General features: G+C 37.6%; 1 protein-coding gene across 4 annotated transcripts in view; it reads left to right on the forward strand.

Moving 5' to 3' along the window:
• Positions 1-21,071, forward strand: part of MAPRE2 (microtubule associated protein RP/EB family member 2) — a 144,176-nt gene that overhangs the window by 84,861 nt on the left and 38,244 nt on the right. For all 4 annotated transcript variants that reach the window (XM_058556980.1, XM_058556982.1, XM_058556979.1 and 1 more), the window contains one exon: positions 18,355-18,500. In XM_058556980.1, coding sequence (XP_058412963.1) covers positions 18,355-18,500 — 146 coding nt within the window. The remainder of the gene's footprint in view (positions 1-18,354; positions 18,501-21,071) is intronic.

Here is a 21,071-nt window from a genome sequence, read left to right on the forward strand (position 1 = left end):
TAATCTCATCATATGAGTATTTGAAAATTGTTTTTCCTCTATTTGTTTGAAGCAACTATGCATACACATGGGATATTCTTAGGAAACCACAGAATTGCTAATTTGAAATGCAACAAATATTTTAAATTCTCTAAAGCCAAACCTCAGTGATAGCTGCTCAGGTCTCTAACTGGATAGGTGCCATGAGACTCCATTAGTATTTTTCACAGAGACAGACCTATGGATGCATCCTTTCTATTCTTCTCCATTTGTACTGGAGTCCCTCCTAGGTGGTGATGAACACCATAAACTAGGAGAAATAAAACAAGCTAGGGAAAATAAATCACCTGGAATGTAATTATTTTATTGAAGGCTGGCAGTGTATATACTTAACAAAAAGTCAAGGAACATGTAATCACATGTAATATAGTACCTTCACAGAAACAAAGCAAATTGATGACGTTATTAGAAATTTAAACTAACGATTGTCTTTGAGAATTCTCAATAAGATCATAAAACTTAGTAACTGCAGAGATTTATGCAAAGCAATACCTACCCTTAGTTAAATCCTAGACTTGCATCTCATATTATTTTCCCTTAATCTGGGAAAATTCCCAGGTGTCATAGATGAGTGCAGTCTTCAGGGTTCACAGTAAGTATATCGCTGATTCACAAACTCTTTGTCATGCAATTTTCCCTTGGGTTCGGGTTCTTTTTCTAATCTACTCTAGTAAGACTCTGCTGAGTCTTTTGGTGACCAAAAGAAGGTCACCAAAAGAAGTGTAGGGTGGGTCTACGTGATGGGGGTGATACTGATGAGAGTATAGGGCTTACATCAGTGAATGAAGCTCTCAAGTCCCACCATTGACTTCAGCAGCTTTCCTGTCTGGAGCACTAATTCCATGGCCCCAGGAATCTTGGTGACGGGTATGAGAAACATAGAGCTGGAGCCCAAGGATTTGGTGGGTTTTAAGGCTCATTTATGATTAATAATTCTAATTTCAGAAGGCTTCAGAGCCCTTTCTCCTCTGATTTTGCCTCTTTTATGATAAGAGGCTTACTTTTACAGAATACAATGTTTATTTTGAAGTCATTCACCAAGTTCTATAAAAACAAGTTATCGTAAGAAAAAAAATGTATATTCCAACAAATTATAAGTTATTTTGATTTTTCTAAAGATGTCAGTTACTTTACATGATGAATATGTTCCCTATAAAACATTACTTTGTATTCATATGCTATTTTTTCTTTCCCTTTTCTCCTTTTCAGTTTAAATCATCTAAAGACTTTAACAGGAAGAGTATAAAATTGGGGAGAAAGTCATTTCCTTTCATAAATGAATTTCTGATTATTTAAGCACCTCATATGTTTATCTGAGGAAAGACTTAAGGACTGAAGAAACCCTCAAATGTTTTTCAATAGATAAACCAGAGGATCTTAGGAATGTATTCATACCCTTTCTTTGCTAGTGGGAGGCCAAGGACCTCATTTTGTTCTTTGGTTCTTTGCCCTTTGAATCTAAAACATGAATTTTGAAGACTCATATTTCATATCTGAAACAATCCAGTTCTATACTATTCATTTTTATAGCTCTGATTATTTTAACCAGGCATATAATACATAGTTTTATTCTTTAGGGGCATAATGATGTCATAAGGCCTCAACTTTTATGTATCTCTCTTTAACATTTTCAGTTTGCTTTTGTATTATTTATTTTAATTCTTATAACAACCCTGTATGGAAGAATAGGAATTTTTTATTCCTATTTTATGTGAGAGGATAGAAGCTCAGAGAAGCCAAGCGTTCACAGCTGACACTAGAACTGGCGTCTTCTTGGATCACAGCCTCGTGCTCTCCTTGCTTTATGTATGGCAGCTGTGGATGTGGTGGAGGGTTCACTGTGTGCATGTGTGTTTCTGATTTTTTCCATATCCATTTATCAGGAGCACATTGAACATCTCCTCTGAACAGAAGAGTTAGAAAAGAAGTCCATATCTCCACCCTTTAAATTATATTCTAGTTGAAGAAGTGGGACCTATCTGGTAATTCTTCTACTAATGACAAGGGTGTGACCCATGGTATCATCATCATCAAGAACTTTCTTACCAAAGGTAGAGAGACACTAGTAGAAACACAAAGCACTTGCTCCTGGTCTTATAAAATCCTTCCTTGCTCTACCTGGGCGAGATTGGGGTGGGGAAAGAGCCTCCCCTTCTCTCTCCCTGTTCTCCTTGCTCGCTCTCCTGCTCTAAACTCTTTCCCTCCGAGCAAGACGAGGTGGCTCTGAGATTTCACCACCTGTCTTGGAAGAGCTATTCAACTCTCTGAGTAATTCCTGACCAGTGAAACCACCACCAAGATAATGCCTCCTCAGAGATACACACGTGCGCATGTGTGCATCATCCACCATTTGAATCCCAAGAATACGGCCCTTTCCTCACATTGAACCCAGGCTAGCTTTAATAACCTTATACCTGAGAAGACTTCACATCCTCATTTCTTCATTTCTATGCCATTGAGAAAAAAGAACATTTTATAGAATAATTTTGTTTCAAGCTTGGCCCCCCAAAGGATTTATGTATCAAGCTATCACTTTTTTCCTGTATTTAATTCAGTTCAGAAAACCTGCATTGCAGTCGCTGTGCTTAGAGCCTCTGTCGGTACTTCTCCAGCTCCTCCTTTAATATGAAATGTTGATGTTTTCTTAGTCTTATACAAAGGGACATGCTAATGCAACATTTAAGAATAGTTGCCCATTTCCAGTCCAGTCCTGTCTCCTTATTACCTTATCTGTTTCCCAACTCCAGCCAGGTTGCGGCTCCTAAACCTTTTCCATATAGAAATTCTAGAGCTGCCAATGGTTTGTAGTCATGGTAGACACTGTGCTGGCACGGTAAAAAGATGAATTGGACACCATCCCTAGTCTTGAAGAGTTACTCTCTCACCATCAACTGAGAGAGATGGCTAATTAAAAGTCATACTTGAGCTTCCATAGCCATTGTAGTGAAACAGTTAATTCTGCGCTGGGAACAGAAACACTTCATAGAGGAGGTGATGTTTGGGGCAAACTTTGAAAGAAGGAGAAATTTCTATTCAAGTGTAAAAGGTGGTAAAAGGACATTTTAGGCAGAAAATGTTTGATCAAGGCGGAAAAGGTGCAGTGTTTTATGCATGTACGTGGCTGTATAAGACTCTGAAACATTTTAGGATGCAAGGCAACAGAAGAGGGACAGCAGTGTTTCAGGTAATAAATGCAGGTAATAATTACCTGAGTAGATTTCAGGTAATAAATGTAGTACTCAAAGAAAGGAAAGATTATTTCATTCTAGAAAAGCTTCTTGTCTTGGGTCTTTGGCCAAACAGCCATGCAAATTTAGTGGATGGTCAGTAAATACTTATGAAGTGAAATGTAATGAATTGCTATTCAAACTGGGTTTTTAATGTGGATAGAATTCAGGCCGAGAAGAGGAAGATGGAGATTTTGAGTACAAGTGCCATTTAGATATCGTTTTGATATTCTAACGTATTGCTTTACGTATTCCTGAAGTCAGGAGATATTTACTGAGTGCCTATGGTGTGTCAGGTGACAGGCTAGGATCTGAGGATACAGCTATATACAAAAAACAATGCAGATCAAACACAGTTAGGACCCATTCTGTTACTACCAGAGTTCTCCTTGACATGTTTATATCCAGAGCATTCAAGTTCATTTTTCTCAGCTTACCTGAGCACAAAGTGAAGGTAGAACAAGGTCCCTGGACAAAAGCAGACGTCTACCCTGTCTTGGGTCAGACAGCTTATAACACTAATGGGCAGTCTGTGCTTGGGAATATTAGTAGCCATCCAGGTTCTACACCACTGAGATGATCAAGCCAAGAATCTTCAAGTTCTGCTGTTCTTCAAAGGAAAATATTTTTTCTAACCTACTTTTTTCTGAATTGTGTTTTTAAATTTACGTTTTATCAGCCATATAGACACTGTAAAAAAGGAGTGTCAGAAGTCACTGTCAAATGTTTGGGCATGTTAGAATTACATACCTGGAAACAGAATAATTGAATTGCTTGGCAACTCTTAAAATAACCGTCACTCCGCAGATTGGGATTTTTCACCCTGCAACCATTACATAATTCTGGCAGAGTGCAAGTTACCTCTCTTTAGTATTCCCTCCCTTCCAAGGTTTTGTTCTTACACAAGCATTAACATTCATAAGCTTTTATGACCACATTATCTGAAAATAAGAAACATGTAAATGTGAAACTCATGCCAACATGATGTCCTGCAGTTTCTTAACATTCTCCATAAGGAGGATCATTCTTCACTTTCATTTCTTCTAGATTATACTTCTATGACAATTCATGGAAGGACTTTAGGAAACTGAAGATGGAGCCAACTTTTAATGAAAACATGTATGTCAGCTTTAAAATTACACATAATTGTGTTTAAATCCACTGTTTAAAAAACAACACTCCTTTCTTGCTTTTTTTCCCTTTTAAATTAAAGTTAAATTCCATTCTTCTTTTATCTCTCTTGTGGTCATATGATTGAATCCCTGAAGGAAATACTTGTACATTCCTCATACTAATTTGGGTTCCTCCTAATACTAGAATTGTGATTAGAAAAGCCAAGTGTTCTGGGATTAACCTGTGAAATATAAAGAAAGAAATTCATTTTAGAGGAATATTTTCTTATGTATCACAGTCTGCATGAATGTTACGTGCTGGTTCCTCTGTAATTGCTGGGGGCTTCCTTTGGTACCACTCCGCGCCTTCTGGGCTTTCTCTGGGAGCTGTGGGGAAGGGAGTGCTCGCCTCTGAAAAGTAGAGGATGTTACTGGCATTGGTGAGAGCTGGTGGACTGGATTTGGGGGCACGTATCGATAAGTAAGGAGCTCTTACCTGCAAGCCTTGGAGAGTGGGTGAAATGGCTTAGATGTGGAAAGAACCTTGGAACTCCCAATCCCTGGGACAGTGACCTCAGCCACAAAAAGAACAACCTGCGAGACAGGTCCATTGTGTAGAAATGGACTGCGGGTTTGTGCTGGTCAATTCATACCACTACATCTTACACTATACTAACAGCCTCTCCATCAGCTACGATACCTGGAGTTCACATAGAGGCCTGGCACATAGAACTGTCAGTAGAACGATATGGGCAATGATTCAGTAGAAATTCCCTGAGAAATTGGGAAAAGTGTAAGCTTTAGGTTTCTTACCCCTAATGTCATTTGCCCTTAAAATAGATATGTTCTTAAAATTGGAGCTTAAAAATGGCATAGTATAGGCACTCTTCTCTAAAGACACTTGTGCCCAGAAATCAGCATTGGTTCCCTGCTACCTACCAAATTAAATTAAGCTGCCGCTTTTCCTGGCTTCTAAAGCCCTGAGCAGTCTGGCTGCAACCTGTCTTTCCAGCATCTGCCCCCATGATTCCCCTACCCATAGCCTACATTTGCCCACACTCATCTTTCACTATATGTTCTAATTCTCTATCTTTACTTGGAATGCCTCCTTTGAGAGCCATCTCTAGTGCCACCTTCCTCCTGTTCTTCCTGATCACCTCCAACAAGATGTGAGCTCTTCCTCTTTTCAGTTTTCAGAGCTCTTCAAAGTTTTAGGGTCATTGAGTACCTGTAACCTCAACATTAGATGTTAAGCTCTTTGAGGACTGGAAATGACCATGCATGTTTGACTTGACTTTATCTGTTTGGTAATATTGACTACTCTTTCTTGGGTTTTTATTGGGCACAATTTTGGAACTAACTTCTTTAGTTTTTTTTGTTTTGTTTTGGTGAGGAAGATTGGCTCTGAGCTAACATCTGTTGCCAATCTTCCTCATTTTGCTCGAGAAAGATTGTCCCTGAGCTACCTTCTGTGCCAATCTTCCTCTATTTTGTATATGGGACGCCGCCACAGCGTGGCTTGATGAGTGGTGTATAGGTCCGTGCCAGGGACCCAAACCTGTGAGCCCCGGGCCACTGAAGTGGAGAGCACAAACTTAACCACTGTGCCACTGGGCCGGCCCCACTTCTTTAGTATTTATGTGTCTCTGCCATATAGTTTAGCACTTACAGTTGTTTTGTATTTTTGTTGGTTTTTCCATGTGTGTTTCCCTGGTCTCTCAAAACTAAGTTACTTGGTTCTTTAAGAGTAAAATCATATTCCTCAGTAAGTATTTGTTGGTTTATTGGTTTTTCATTGATTAATAAACAGAGTGACATCCCTCTATGCCACCTAGAGATGGGCATTTCTTTAGTGGTGACCCATAAACACAAAAATTAGATAAGAAATCTATCTTTTCAAATTCTTGCCTCCTAGTCAAGCTTTTCTTAATTTAAATCTTCCCTTTTTACATAGTCAGTCATGTAATTTCAATACTTTTTTTAAAAAAACCTTTTGTTGGGGCCAGCCCAGTGGTGTAGTAGTTAAATTCGTGCGTTCCGCCTCAGCGGCCCAGGGTTCACAGATTCGGATTCCGGGCGCAGACCTACACACCACTTATCAAGCCATGCTGTGGCAGGCGTCCCACATATAAAGTAGAGGAAATGGGCATGGATGTTAGCCCAGGGCCAGTCTTCCTCCGCAAAAAGAGGAGGATTGGCAACAGATGTTAGCTTAGGGCTAATCTTCCTCACCGGGACAAAAAAAAAACCTTTTTGTCCATTAAAGTAGAGGAGGTAATACAAACAAATAATACATGAGTGCACATGGACAGAAACTCTATCCCCTGATATTCCAGCTTTACAGAACTTTGTATTTTGATGACTTTAATAAGAAAACTGACCCCTTCAGAACAAGTTTCATATGTACCTTTCTAATTTGTTTTTCATTTGTAATAAAGGTTTTTTATGCCTCCTTTTCTCTTCTATCTGGAATGCCAAATTCTAACTTTAGCTCTATTCTCGGACTGCAGCCTTTTGGGACATCTCGCTGCCAGTTTCAGTATCAGACTGCCTGGAAGCCAGTGACATTCTGTCCTGCACACCATTCCCGCCTGGGCTCCAAGTGCCTCTCCCACTTCCTTCATTCTTGATTTCTGTGCAGAAGCCAAATCATATTGTAGGAAGCTGGACATGTCAGACAGCTTGTTTTGGTAAAATTTGACGAGCACATTACCCTAAAGGAAGTTGCTGGTGTTAGAAACTAGAAGTGAAACTGAGCTCCCAGCACTGGATTGTCAGTTAGCAGATGAAAAGAAATCTTTCAAACCAACAAGATACTTTCCTTACTGCCGTCTCTTTAGTCTTTTAGTTGGCTGAATCTTTTTCTGTATCAATAGGCAGATTTGAAGTTGTGTATTTTTTCCTAAAGCATTAAAAGGCAAGATGGCAAGTTACAGGGTAATTACAATTTAGTTGACTAAAACTGTAAATAGTCTACTTATACTTCAGTGTTCTTTACATTCTAGTTTCCAACTCGAGTTATAGTTAATGTCTACAAAAATTATTTTCACAAATACCCCTCTTAAAATATCAGCTCTCTACTGAGTATTGTATATCTCTAATTATTTCTCTAAAATTTGCTTTTTAATAAAAATATTGATATCTACATCTTAATCAAGGACTATTTGGCGTGTAGATTTTTTACTAAGTTGAAATTTCCTTTTGAAAGATACAGGAAAATATTCTTCATTTTTTGATGAAGAAGCACTTTTAAATCAACTCAGTATATTGATCTTAATATCTGATCAGTTTTCTCTACAGCAAATCTCACTTTTAACATTGTTCTGCAAGTTTCTTAAAAAATCTGATTTAAAGGTAACATTACTTTTTAAAAAGTATTCTTGGTTCTCGAAGGCAGGTTGTGAACAGAGAATGTTGGTACCTTTAAATGCAATTTGCTGCACCCTTATAAGAGTCTTCAAAAGGTTTTTATCCATGAATTAGTAAAAACCTGAGAGCAAATATCAGATGAAGGCCCAACCCACGTGGTTTTGGAAGGCCTTTTAATATATCTGCTGATATTCTTAAAAATCCATCTGCCTGAATAATGATTGCTTGCTTACTTCTTTGTCTGTAAAAGAAAGGAGATGAAAATGTCATTTGACAGCTTACTCTGTATGTAGAGAAGGGAAAGGATGGGGTGCTTTTCAGCACTCTGCACAATAAGCTTTCTCTGTTTCTGTCTGCGGGAGTTGAAATCTTCCTGCTGGTTATTACTCCTTTTCCTGTTCATGGAATCAGTTTGAAAGCTACTTGTCTTCGGGACTTATTTAAAATATGAATAAAAAGTTTCTGACATCACTCCAAGCAGTGGGAAGAAGCAGGAAGCTCAGTTGAGGACCATGGGAATTCCAGGGAACAAGCTCAGTTGAAACCAGATTTCTGAACTCTAGATCTTTATTTTTGCATTTGTGACTCGGGGCAGGTGAAGTAGACAGTGTCCTGAGTTCACTTCAACAGAGTTGAGTAACACTGTGGTAACTGAAGCTGTCAAGCCACTGTTCACGCCAGGAATGTGATAGATGCCTAAAAAACACAGAGCTACTACTAATTTCATCATATTTTTGTTGGATTGGAAAAATGCAGTTGAACTCGGGGATTTTAAATTCCATTAAAATGTTAATCTTTCAAAGCATTATTTTACAATTGCCATTAAGCCCTTCAAACCTTGTGTTTGTGTAGGTAGAGAGATTTCTGCTGATGCGCTGGAAATATGTAACCCTGTATTTTGCAGCCTCTCTTTCCTTGTTAGGAAGCCTTGATTTCCCAAAGGGGAATACTGCCTTTGACATGAGGTTTGAGCTTTGTTTACAGATGTGGTTCTGCAGTAATATCAATTCAAGGAATGACAGGGCCGAATGCAAAAATAGAACTGGAATGATTTTGTGATTATTGTGTACAAATAATATTCTAATATGAAAGATATTTATCTTTCACTGAACTACTGAAGATGATGGAAAATGTGGTTGTGTTGCTGAGTATGTAAATGTCACGAGCTCAAAGATGAGTGCATGGAAGATACGATCACAGAAATGTAATCTGGAAAGGGCGTGGGTGGACGCCCCTGGGAGTGCCCCCTCCAGATGCAGCAGTGTACTAGCGTCTCTTCTAGCACCTACAACAAATGATGGTGATGGCTAGAAGCAAGAGTGCTGGCCACAGTCTTAGTCATGGGAAGGTGAAGCATTATTGTCTCCTACTTAGCAGAAATATCAAGTATCCCTTAAAAGAGAAGTTGGTGACAGACTGAGAATGAGAGAATCATCTCATTTTAGAGCTTAGAGATCTAGCCAGACCTGACATGCTGCAGATAGGAATACTGTTGGCTTAGAAGGGTGTGATGACATGTCACGGTCCGTTCACGATGCTCAAGGCTTAGATCAAGGACCAACAGTCCAGTTCTCTATCCTTCCCTGCCCCCTCCCTGGTCCTCTCTGATACTAGCTTGAGAGAATAAGCTTTTTTACAAATCATTTATCTGTAACTAAACGTATAATTGCATAGATGTGTCCAGTAAATTAAGGCTGTCGTTCTTTTCTTCTGACCCTTCGTCAATACCAAATAAGATTGCGGAAAGTTGTAACTAAATCCCGCAATGATAAAGACATTTCTGTATAATAGTTCCTTGGCCCATGAGAAAATCAGATGAGCAATTTGAGTAGCTGTTTGTGGCAGAACCCAATATAGCTTGATGTCTTCTCCACAGATTATGTCACATTTCTGGGAAAGTGCTGTGAGATTTTGACAGTAATTAGATAGGTAGGTAGGTAGGTAGGTAGATAGATATAGAGAGGGAGGGAGTAAGAGGGAGAGATATGAAATGCTTATATTTGTATATATATATTACATATATATGTAAGATGACATTCTTATGAGTATATATTAAATTATGAAATCATGACATTGGGGCAGATTAATGATCTATCTGTCCAGCCCTGGAGTCCATGAATAGGAAAGGTGTAACAGACACTCCTAACATCAGTCTGAAAGGTTCATATGTTCTCTTGCAGATTCCTTTGTGACTCCTTATAGGATTATGACCTAGAAAATTTTCTAAACTTTCTTTGAACTTTTGAGTTTTCATTTGTAATTTCCTAGAAGCAGCACAGAGAAGAGGAAAAATAAAAAAATTGAAGTTGAGCTCAAAGTTTAAATTCCACTTCTGTTTCTTAGCTGGATGACTTTCTGAGCCTTGTTCCCCTAAGCTATAAAATAGGGTAATGATGATAAAAATACTTACCTCTGTGGGATCAGAATGTTAAAAATAGATTTGAAGGCTGTAATAGATTTTATACAAACAGAGGTATTTTCATTTCTTATATTTCTTGGCATAATATATTCTATAAATGTATTATTTCCTTTTTGTTATCTGAAAATTTCCTTTTAAAAATGTCCACATATCCTGATATTATTTTACTGTTGAAGTCCTGGGATCTGATACAAATGAGATTGTCTTATCATGCCTTTCATGATTTCATAGACTTAAATCATGTATCCCTGAAACCTTTGAGTATGGATACTCACTTTTGAGTTCTGCATTTATATAGTTCCCCCCACCTGTTCATTTTGGATTCCTATCTGCAGACATTTCAGCTCCATTGTGTCACTTTTGATGTATAACAACTGAAACTATTCTTAGGGCTATAGGTGCCCGCATAGCATGGCACTGTACAAAGACAGAATATTCTCCTTTTTTCTGCTTATTTCCTGATCATTTCCAGAATCTTGTTGACCTTCATAATTGCAGTAGCACTGTGAGCTGGTGGGCTCAGAGCATAGCCCATCAAAATTAATCTCTTAGTGAGCATATCATCATACAATTTGGGTTGCTTTTACCTAAGCGTGTTATCTTATATTTAGCTTTTTCAAGCTTATCTTTCACTTTTCTGCAGACTCGGTCTCCAGAGTGGTTCTTGGTTTAGGTTGTTTTTTTGGTGTTCTTAAAATTTATTTATACTCCATCAACTCTAAAAAATATGTAATAGCAACTCTTATTCTTACGTGGGACTTTGGTAACATTAGAATTTTACTCTTTAGCAGCCTTTGTTGGGGTTCAACTATATATTTGAAGCCCACGCTATGCCAGGTACTGGATTAAAGGCTTGAATACAGAGGGGACCAAGACAGGTAAGGTACAAGTTCACCTGAAACCTACATTCCAGTAAGGGAGGGTAAACCATAAACCAGAGTAAGAATTAACAAAATACCAGACATAAAACAGGATGAGGTGATGAAGAGTGACTGGAGGGTTACTGCAGATGGCCTGGTAAGGGAGGACCTCTCTGAGGAGATGATAGCTAAGCCTTGATCTGAATGGCAAGAAGAATGTGGAGTTCCAGAGGAAATAGCCTGTGTGAAAGTCATAAAGCAGGAGGTGTTGTAGAAGCAGCAAGGAAGCCGGTGTGAAAGGCGCTTCCTAAAGGGAAATTAGGCAAGGGTGAGATGGATGGAGGCCTGGTCACAGGTCATTGTAGGCCAGGGAAGGAATTTGGATTTTGTAGTCGTTTCATAGAAAACCACTGTAGTGTCCTTAGCAAGGGGTGGTACATGATCTGAATAATGGTAACTTTGGCATAATTTGATAAAAGTGGAATCGGTGCAAAATGTAGGCCACATTGTTGTAAGGTTCACAAAATGATCCAAAAATCTGTACACCTGTCAATGAGAAACATTCTAATTTGTGTCTGGCTGAGACTTCCAGGACAATAGCAGGGATTCCTGAATTTTCCAGTTAGTTGGTGCCCATTTTGTCCAATTAAGGAAGAAAATACAGAATTTCAAGAGGGAGGGAGTTGGGAACAGGGCCAAATACTATTCAGAGGTTGAGTTGGATGAAGAAAGAAAAGTGACTTAGATTTGGTAACAGAGAAGCTATTGATGATCTTGACCAGAACATGGTAAGATTGGAAGACAGCTGAATTGGTTTGAATAGTAGATGAAACAATGGAAATAGGGATAATTTTGTCAAGTTTTGCTGTGACTAGAAGATAAATGGTACAGTAACTAAAGGAATGATGTGGAGTTAAGGAAGGGTTTTTTTTTTTTTATTTTGTCAAAGTTGAATGAGACTAGGGCATGTTTGCATGCTGTAAGAATAATCCATAGAGAGAGAAATTGCCATCGCAAGAGAGAGTAAGGACAGTTGAGGAGTGACATCACTGAGAAGGTGAGAGGAGATGTGATCCAGACTACAAATGGAGGGTCAACCTTTGGTGGCAATCAGAATACAACAGCCTTGTTCAGGTTATACCTTGGTATAGGTTCCTGCCCCAACAAGAACTCTTGATGATGATCTTAGTAGCAATAATTAATTTCAAGGTATCCTTTTCATGATGTCTCTTGGGCACTAGAGATTTGAGGAACTGGAAGTTGAAAATGCCCAAATGGACATACCAAAGGCAATAGCAACAAATCTTCAGCATAACTCCCAAAGCCAATAGATATTTCTTGAAAATTCTCAGAGAGGCTGCTTGACTCTAGAAAATATGACATATGATATAATAGCTAGATGATCATGTAATATATCATTTACTGGAAATGCTAAGATGATCTACCCTTCTACATTGCTTACTGAAAAAAATTATTCAACTTATTTGATGCTCATGTGGTTCTGAAATGCATAGCGAAGGTGTGAAAAGCCCAGATCTTTTTTTTTTTTTTTTTTACTTTAGTGCTCAAGCTTTTAGACCCTCAAAAAATATGAAAGTTTCCCAATTTATTTTTTAAGCTTAAAAGAACCATGATAAGAAATAGGACAAAAGCACACCAAAAACGTTGCAGACCATCTCAAAAGTATAGGTGCAAAAATCATATTTAGGAATCTAAACTAGCACTGTAATGAAAACTTAGTAAACATCACCAAGTAGGACTTATTCCAGGAATGTGAAGATTCAGCATTAGGAAATCAGTGAATATGATTGATCATTTTAATAAATCAAAGGAGAAAAACATTATCTCCATGGTTGCTGAAAAGGTAGTTGATAAAATTCAGTATCCCTTCCCAATAACAACTCTTGGTAACACTTGAAATAGAGAAATATTTCCTTAGTATCAGAAATCAGTGGCCAATAACAGACTTAGAGGAAGAACATGAGATATTCTGATTAAAGAAAAAAAAAGTGTATATATATATTATATACTCTATATAATATAGTACAACAAATGTATCACTTTATGCATTATTTCCCCCAGGAAACCAAAGAGAATCAACTGAAAATTTATTAGAACTCATGAATTATAAAATAAAATGTTTAAAAATCAATAATTTCTAATAACCTAGATGAAATAGATAAGCAGTTAGACATAAACTACTGAAACTTAAGAAAAAAATAGGAATTCTGAATAGACCTATATAACAAGAGATTGAATTAATAATGTAAAAAAATTCCCACAAAGAAAAGTCCAAGACCAGATGACTTCGGTGAATTCTACCAAATGTTTAAAGAAAAATTAACACCAATCCTTCACAAACTCTTCTAAAAGATAAAAGAGGAGGGAACACTTTCCAATTCATTTTATGAGGCCAGTATTACCCTCTAACTCAAACCAAACAAAGATATCACCAGAAAACTACCAATATCTCTTATGAATATAGACACAAAAATCCTCAACAAAATACTAGCAGAATGAATCCAGCAACATATAAAAAGTATTATACACCATGATCAAATGGGATTAAAGCAGCCAATGTAATACACCATATTAATAGAATAAAGGACAAAAGCCAAATGGTAATCTCAGTAGATGCAGGAAAAAGTGTTTGATAAAATTCAACATCCTTTCATGATAAAAACACCAAACAAACTAGGAATAGAAGGGATCTTCCTCAATCTGATAATGCTGTCTATGAAAAACCCACACCTATCATCATACTTAGTAGTGAAAAACTAGATGCTTTCCCCCTAAGACTAGGAACAAGACAAGAATGTTCACTCTTAGCACTTCTACTCAATATTGTACTAGAGGTTCTAGCCAGGTCACTTAGGCAAGAAAAAGAAATAAGCATTCATTTTGCAAAGAAAGAGGTAAAATTATCTCTATTTGCAGATGTCATGATATCCAAAAATCAATCGTATTTCTATACATTAGCAATGAACAATCTTGGGCTGGCCCCGTGGCTTAGTGGTTAGGTGCGTGCGCTCCACTGCTGGCGGCCCGGGTTCGGATCCCAGGCACGCACCGACGCACCGCTTCTCCGGCCATGCTGAGGCCGCGTCCCACGTACAGCAACTAGAAGGATGTGCATCTATGACATACAACTATCTACTGGAGCTTTGGGGGAAAAAAATTAATTAATTAAAAAAAAAAACTACATATGCTTTAAAAAAAACAATGAACAATCTGAAAATAAGAATACAATTCCACTTACAATAACATTAGAGAATAAAATAGGAATAAATATAACAAAAGAAGTGCAAGACATATACTGAAAACTTTAAAACAACATTGAAAGAAACTAAGTGGAAAGACATCCCATGTTCATGGATTAGAAGACTTAATATTGTTAAGATGGCAGTACTTCCCAAATTAATCTCTAGATTCAGTTCAATCCCTATCAGAATCTCAGCTGCCTTGTTACAGAAATTGACAGACTTATCCTAAAATTAATATAGAAATACAAGGGACCCGGAATAGCTGAAACAGTCTTGAAAAGGAAGAACAAAGTTGGAGGACTTCTACTTTTGATTTCAAAACTGATTACAAAGCTACAATAATCAAGACTGTGTTATTGCGTAAGGATAGACATATAGATGTTACAGTATTAAGAGTCCAGAAATAAACCCATACATTTACAGATAATTGATTTTTCAACAGGAGTTCTGAGACAATTAAGTGGGGGAAGAAACAGTCTTTTCAACAAATGGTGCTAAGACAACTGACTAGTCACTTGCAAAATAATGATGTTTGACCCCAATTTCACACCATATACAAGAATTAATTCAAAATGGATCATTGACTTAAATGTAAGAACTAAAACTATACAACTTTAGAAGAAAATGTAGGTGTAAATCATTGTGACCTTGGATTAGGCAGTGAGGTCTTAGATATGACAAAAGCGCAAGTGACAAAAGAGAAAATAAATAAATTACACTTCATCAAAATTAAAAACTTTTCTGCTTTAAAGGATACCATCAAGAAAGTGAAAAAGTCCACGGAACAGGAGAAAATATTTGCAAATCAGATATCTGACAAGAGTCTTGTATCTAAAATGTAGAAAGAACTCTTACAACTCACCAATAAAAAGACAACCCAATTTCAAAATGGGCAAAGGATTTGCATAAACATTTCTCCAAAGAAGATGTACAAATGGCCAAAAAGCATATGAAAAAGATGTTCAACATCATTGGTCATTAGGAAAATCAAATCAAAACCACAATGAGATACCACTTTACACCCACTAGGAAGACTAGAGTCAAAAAGACAGACAAGTGTTAGTGAATATGTGGAGGAATTGGAACCCTCATACAATACTGGTAGGAATGTAAAATTAACGCACCTGCTTTGGAAAACAGTTTGGCAGTTCCTCAAAATGTTAAACATATAGGTACCACATACCACTCCTGGGTATATTCCAGGAGAATTGAAAACTTATGTCAACAAAAAATCTTGTACGTGAATGTTCGTAGCAGCATTCCTCATAATAGCCCAAAAGTGAAAACGACCCAGATGTTCATCAACTGATGAGTGGATCCATAAAATGTGGTATATTCATACAATGGAATATTAATCAGCCATAAAAAGAAATATGAAGTTCTGGTACATGCCACAACGTGGATGAACCTTGAAAAGATTTTGCTAAGTGAAAGAAACCAGACACAAAGGCCACATATTTTATGATTCCATTTATATGAAATGTCCAGAATAGGCAAATCCATAAAGACAGAAAATAGATCAGTGGTTACCAGGGCCTGGGGGGAGGAGAGAATAGAGAGTGGCTGCTAATGGCTATGGAGTTTCTTTTTGGAGTAATGAAATAGTGACCCAGGTAGGAGCATCCAAATGCAGAGCTTGCGTCACTGGCCTGCATCTTTACTGGTGAGAGTGGGGAAAGGGATGTTTGCCCACCTTCGGTACCATGGTGGGAGGCAGGGCACTGTAGCATCAACTCAGATAGGAAGATGTCCAAATGCTGGGGAGCCAAAAATGACAGATTTCCACTAACATTTGGAATAACCAAAATTAGAACCATCCTTTATGTTATAGACCAAAATAAATTCCACATGGATTCAGAATGTGAATGTAAAACTTGAGACCGTAAAAGTACTTGAAGAAAATACACGTGTATACTTATGTAATCTTGGTTTGAGGAAGTTGCTAAACATGATATAAAAATCAGAAAGCCAATAAAAAATGTCAGTAGAGACTATTTAATGACCCAGAAAGGGAATCATGGTCTGTTTAAAAGAAAAAAAAAAAAAGTTAGAATAGTATATACCAGGACATGAACAGTGGTTTTGCTCTGTATGATGAAATTAGAGATGAGCCTTCCTGCCTTCTTTCCATCCTTCCCTCCTTTTTGAAGATTTTTTTTTTTTCAAAAGCTTTTTAAATTTGAAAGGTGTGTGATTTGGTTAGTTGCTTTTTAAGAATATATAGATACAGTCACGTGTCGCTTAAAACGACAGCGATACATTCTGACAAATGCATCAGGCGATTTCATAGTTGTGTGAACATCATAGAGTGTACTTACACAAACCTGGATGGTATAGCCTACTACACACCTAGGCTCTATGGTACTAAACTTATGGGACCACCGGTATACGCAGTCCATTGTTGACCAAAATGTAATTATACAGCACATAACTGTATCTGGGTTTCTGTAGGTGAATTTTATGCTCAACACTACAAAAGTGAAAATAACTCCTTAAAAAGCAGGTAATGAGACAGTTATATACAGACATCCCCATCTCTATAAAAATAATGTTAAAGTGGCTATTCGAATTTGCTGCATCTGGTGGCACTTGAAAAGGAAGAACTGAATAACTGGATAATGACTGTAAGAATGCCCCCTAAGATCATGATGTTTCTCTTACCTCCCCTAATGCCTTTTGTTTTGGTTATTTTAATTTGATCTTGTTTTTAAGAGAACTCATCCGCTTGATTAGTTCATGTCAGAGTATTGGCATCCAAGGGGAAGCATCACTGATGCAGACTTTGGAAGTGATATTTATTATGGCTATATTTCAACACTTTATGCTCTTATCTATATATAATGAGTTGCCCCACCATTTCCTGTTCTAGCACCACTTAGATCCCTGATATCTTGTTCTCTCTTTTCTTGGATTTCCTATCTCAGTAAAGGATGCTTGACATCTATTTGACATGAGACCAAGTGGGTTCCTCCCGTGTAAAGGTGAGTCACCTGAATGGAATGAAAGGCTTCTCACAAAAACCTTGATACCAAAGGATGAGGGGAGCCCTTCATGATGCTTTATAGAAACAGACCAAGAGATCTGGAGAATGAAAGAAGGAAAGAGAACACAAAAATGGCTGCTTGTCCCCATTCTTGCCACTAAATTGCTTTTCCTCCTCATAAAAGAAAAATAATTGTTCTGGCTTTGAATTTTTTTTTTCTAAACGCCTTTTGCCTTTACTATTAAGAAGATATGAATCAGTAAACATGATCTTGCCGGGATTTTCTGGTTGAAATTGTCATGATCTTAAGAGTTCCTTATAAAAAAATAATCAAAGACTGACTTTCTTTTATGACCATTTCCTCAGGAGATTCATTGAACATTTCTGTTATTTTATTTCTCAGTCATAAACAGCATGACTCTGAACTTCTGTAAGTTTTCAGAGTCTCCATGTCTTCATCCTTCATGTTAATATCGGAACCCCATTGCTCTGGACTGGAATTAAATTGGTATACAACTGTTTTTGGTATTAGACGGCTTAGTTATATAGTTTTATCTAAGTCATTTTGCAAGATGGATATAAAACAGCTTGGGCGCATGTGTATTTTTTTTTTGAGCTACACATTTCATGAGAACCTTTGGAGTTTTCTCATGTTTAGATTTTCTGCCATTTTTCTCTTAAATTTATATATTTTGATGGCTTGGAGCAGGTAGCAGGTAGATGGAAGAAAAAACATACGTTCCTTTTTTTCTGATAGAAACTAAGAAGAGTTATTCTTACCCTGATTTCCTTGGCATTAAAGTATGAAGTTCTGTTCATTGTTCGTGGAACCTGGTGATGCTTTGGTGAATGCAATGTCCATACCACAGTGGTGAACGGGGAAGTGGCAGGCGCTGCATCGAGCCATGACCCTTCCCTCCAGCACCCAGCCCTGGTGGACAAGGAGGTGTAAGTGCAGTGAGGAGAGGAGCACACCCGGCCAGGAAGGCTCTGAGTGATGATGGCTCCTTCGTTCCTAGCCATCCTCAGTTGCACCTGGGTGCAGTCAGACTCATGCCAGTACTTTTCTTGTCTCTTTCCAGGAGCGGCCTATTGCCAGTTCATGGACATGCTCTTTCCTGGCTGCATTAGTTTGAAGAAAGTAAAATTTCAAGCAAAGTTGGAGCATGAGTATATTCACAATTTTAAACTTCTGCAGGCATCGTTTAAGCGAATGAATGTTGATAAGGTAGGAGACTAACTTGTACCTCCATAAGATGCATTGTCTTTCCTTACAATTGTTGTTTTGGCACAGATATGCAAAAATCCAAAAACGTTTCAGTGGGATATATCTTGATATCGCAACGGTAGGTTGGAGTCTTCATAGCATAAAGCATCAACTCTCACTTCCCATATTTGTATGAGATTTTTATTTAAGGAGATTTCTAAACTTGTAGCCATTAGACTAAAAACTCTAACAGGAATTACTAATGTTAAAATGTTATGTTTTAGCATTGCAGAAGAGAAATTTTTATATTTGCCACATGCCACTGTGGTTCTTGTGTATTTTGTTCCTTTGGAGAAATGGCATGTTACAGTGGAAGCACCAGGGGTTTGAATCCCAGCTCCTTGACTTGAGCAAGTTATTTAAATTCTTTGAGTCTGGGCCGGCCCCGTGGCTTGGCGGTTAAGTGCGCGCACTCTGCTGCTGGCAGCCTGGGTTCGGATCCCAGGCACGCACCGACGCACCGCTTCTCCGGCCATGCTGAGGCCGCGTCCCACATGCAGCAACTAGAAGGATGTGCAGCTATGACATACAACTATCTACTGGGGCTTTGGGGGGGAAAAATAAATAAATAAATAAAAATTTTTTAAAAAGATAAATTCTTTGAGTCTGAATTTACCCATCTATAAAATGGAACTAAAACCGTCTTCCCTGTGGTTATGAAGTTAAAGTGAGGGAATGCATGCGAAAGTGTCCAGCATAGTGTATATACTCAGTCAGTGTCAGATTCTCAGTCAGTGTCCATAAATTGTCCTTTTTTCTCCTTTGAATTTTATAATTTTGTCCTGGAGTGATACAAATGGATTTAGACTGAAGTCCTTTTTCCCCCAGTAAAGGACTAGTGGGAGAGCCCACTCAGTCTCGGGCATGTTTCCTGCTATTCAAATACATATTCGATTTATATTCTTTATTTAGGATATATCTCTTAGGGGGAATAGTCTTGGAAAGAAATGAATTTTGAATGAGGGAAAAGAGACCAGCAGGGGAGAAATGGAAAACTTGTCTGTGCATAGGTGGTAGCAATAAATAGGCTATGGAAATAAAAAAATAAAATACTGGGTTATAAGAGATAGAGGTTAAAGGAAAAGAGAAAAGTTTGCTAAACAGTATATATTTTTTAATTTGATGCAAATAATATATTCCTAAATCAAAGCATTTTTATCAAAATATTAAGAAAATCTTGGCTTCTTGTTTTCTCAGAATTTTTATTTCAAAACATTTTAACCTTTTGAATTCTTTTCAACTTTCTGTCCTTTGCTGTGGTTAATTTCCAGTTAGCTCCTTCTGTATAGGTTCAAAACCACTGCTGTAAGTTCTCCTTACTTATTAGCAGCATCACTTAAGTCTTTTTCATTTATTTCTCTGGAAGTGCTTGAAGATTGAAAAAAGAAATACCCATTCATCGGTTTATTGATGGAACTTGGTATTTAACAAATTGGGGGCTCCATATCTCTGGAAGTGTACGCACAGAGAGTGGATGAGCCATCATTAAGAATGTTGAAGATAAAATTCTTATAATGGAGGGAGATTGGCCTTGATGACCTTTGTTGGCCTCTCTAGCTTAATAAGCTATGATTCTACCCAAAAGTCCTTGGATAAAGACAGTGGTCCTGTTCATGCTTGTCATAGCCTGACGGCATGTGGAAGGCTTCTGTGCAACATTTTGCTTGTCTTCTCAGATTTTGAACTTATGCCCTCAGAACTTTCATTTTGATAGGGAGGGCAAAATTAAGCCAACAGAAGTAAGTGCCTTCCTTGAGTGGCTAATGTAGTACTGTCATCTAAAACTGTTTATAAATTTTCACATTTGGCAGAAAGCAAAGTATAGTAGTGTGTTAAAGGGCCTTATGCTCTAAGCAGGCACTTTCTAAAACAATATCAGCATAAACAACTTATAAATCACAAAACATGAAAATATTTATATAGTACAGTGAAAAGTTAATTAAGTGCACGTGTGGAAGGAATTCTTCCATGTGGGCAGACTTTACTGAAGTTTGGGAGAAGTGAGATATTGGCACCCAAGTCTCCATTACTGGAAGAGTCTTCATGAAAAACACTGTCTCCTCCAAAAGTTTGCTTCTCTACATTTTGTTCTTTACTTGATTTATTTTCAATTTTTAGCTTCATAAAAAACATTTTTGAAAAATTTATTTCTAATGAGTTAGTTTAATGGATGAACTAAAATGCTTCAGTTGCTTTTTTTCCTTTCAAAGTTTCATTGGTATTTAAGGTCTTTCTGCACTTTTAAAGTGGTCCTGATGAATCCATTTTAGGATGTCAATGGTAAATAGCTCCTGAGGTGGCAAAGCCTTGCTGAAAACATCATGTATACAGCATCCATTCATGTCATCACACAGTGTGAAGCCCCACACTCACACACTCTTGCATACACACAATCTGACTCACTCCCTAGCTTTATAACTCTCATGGCTCACATCCAACTAGGATTCCAACCCAAAGATGAGGAGGTAAGAATCTGGTAATGGTGCAGTTTGGATAGCTGGATACCTTTCCATTTCCTTCAAAAATGGCAGC

The sequence above is a fragment of the Diceros bicornis genome, chromosome 16 (assembly GCF_020826845.1).
Source record: "Diceros bicornis minor isolate mBicDic1 chromosome 16, mDicBic1.mat.cur, whole genome shotgun sequence".
Taxonomy (NCBI): Eukaryota; Metazoa; Chordata; class Mammalia; order Perissodactyla; family Rhinocerotidae; genus Diceros; species Diceros bicornis.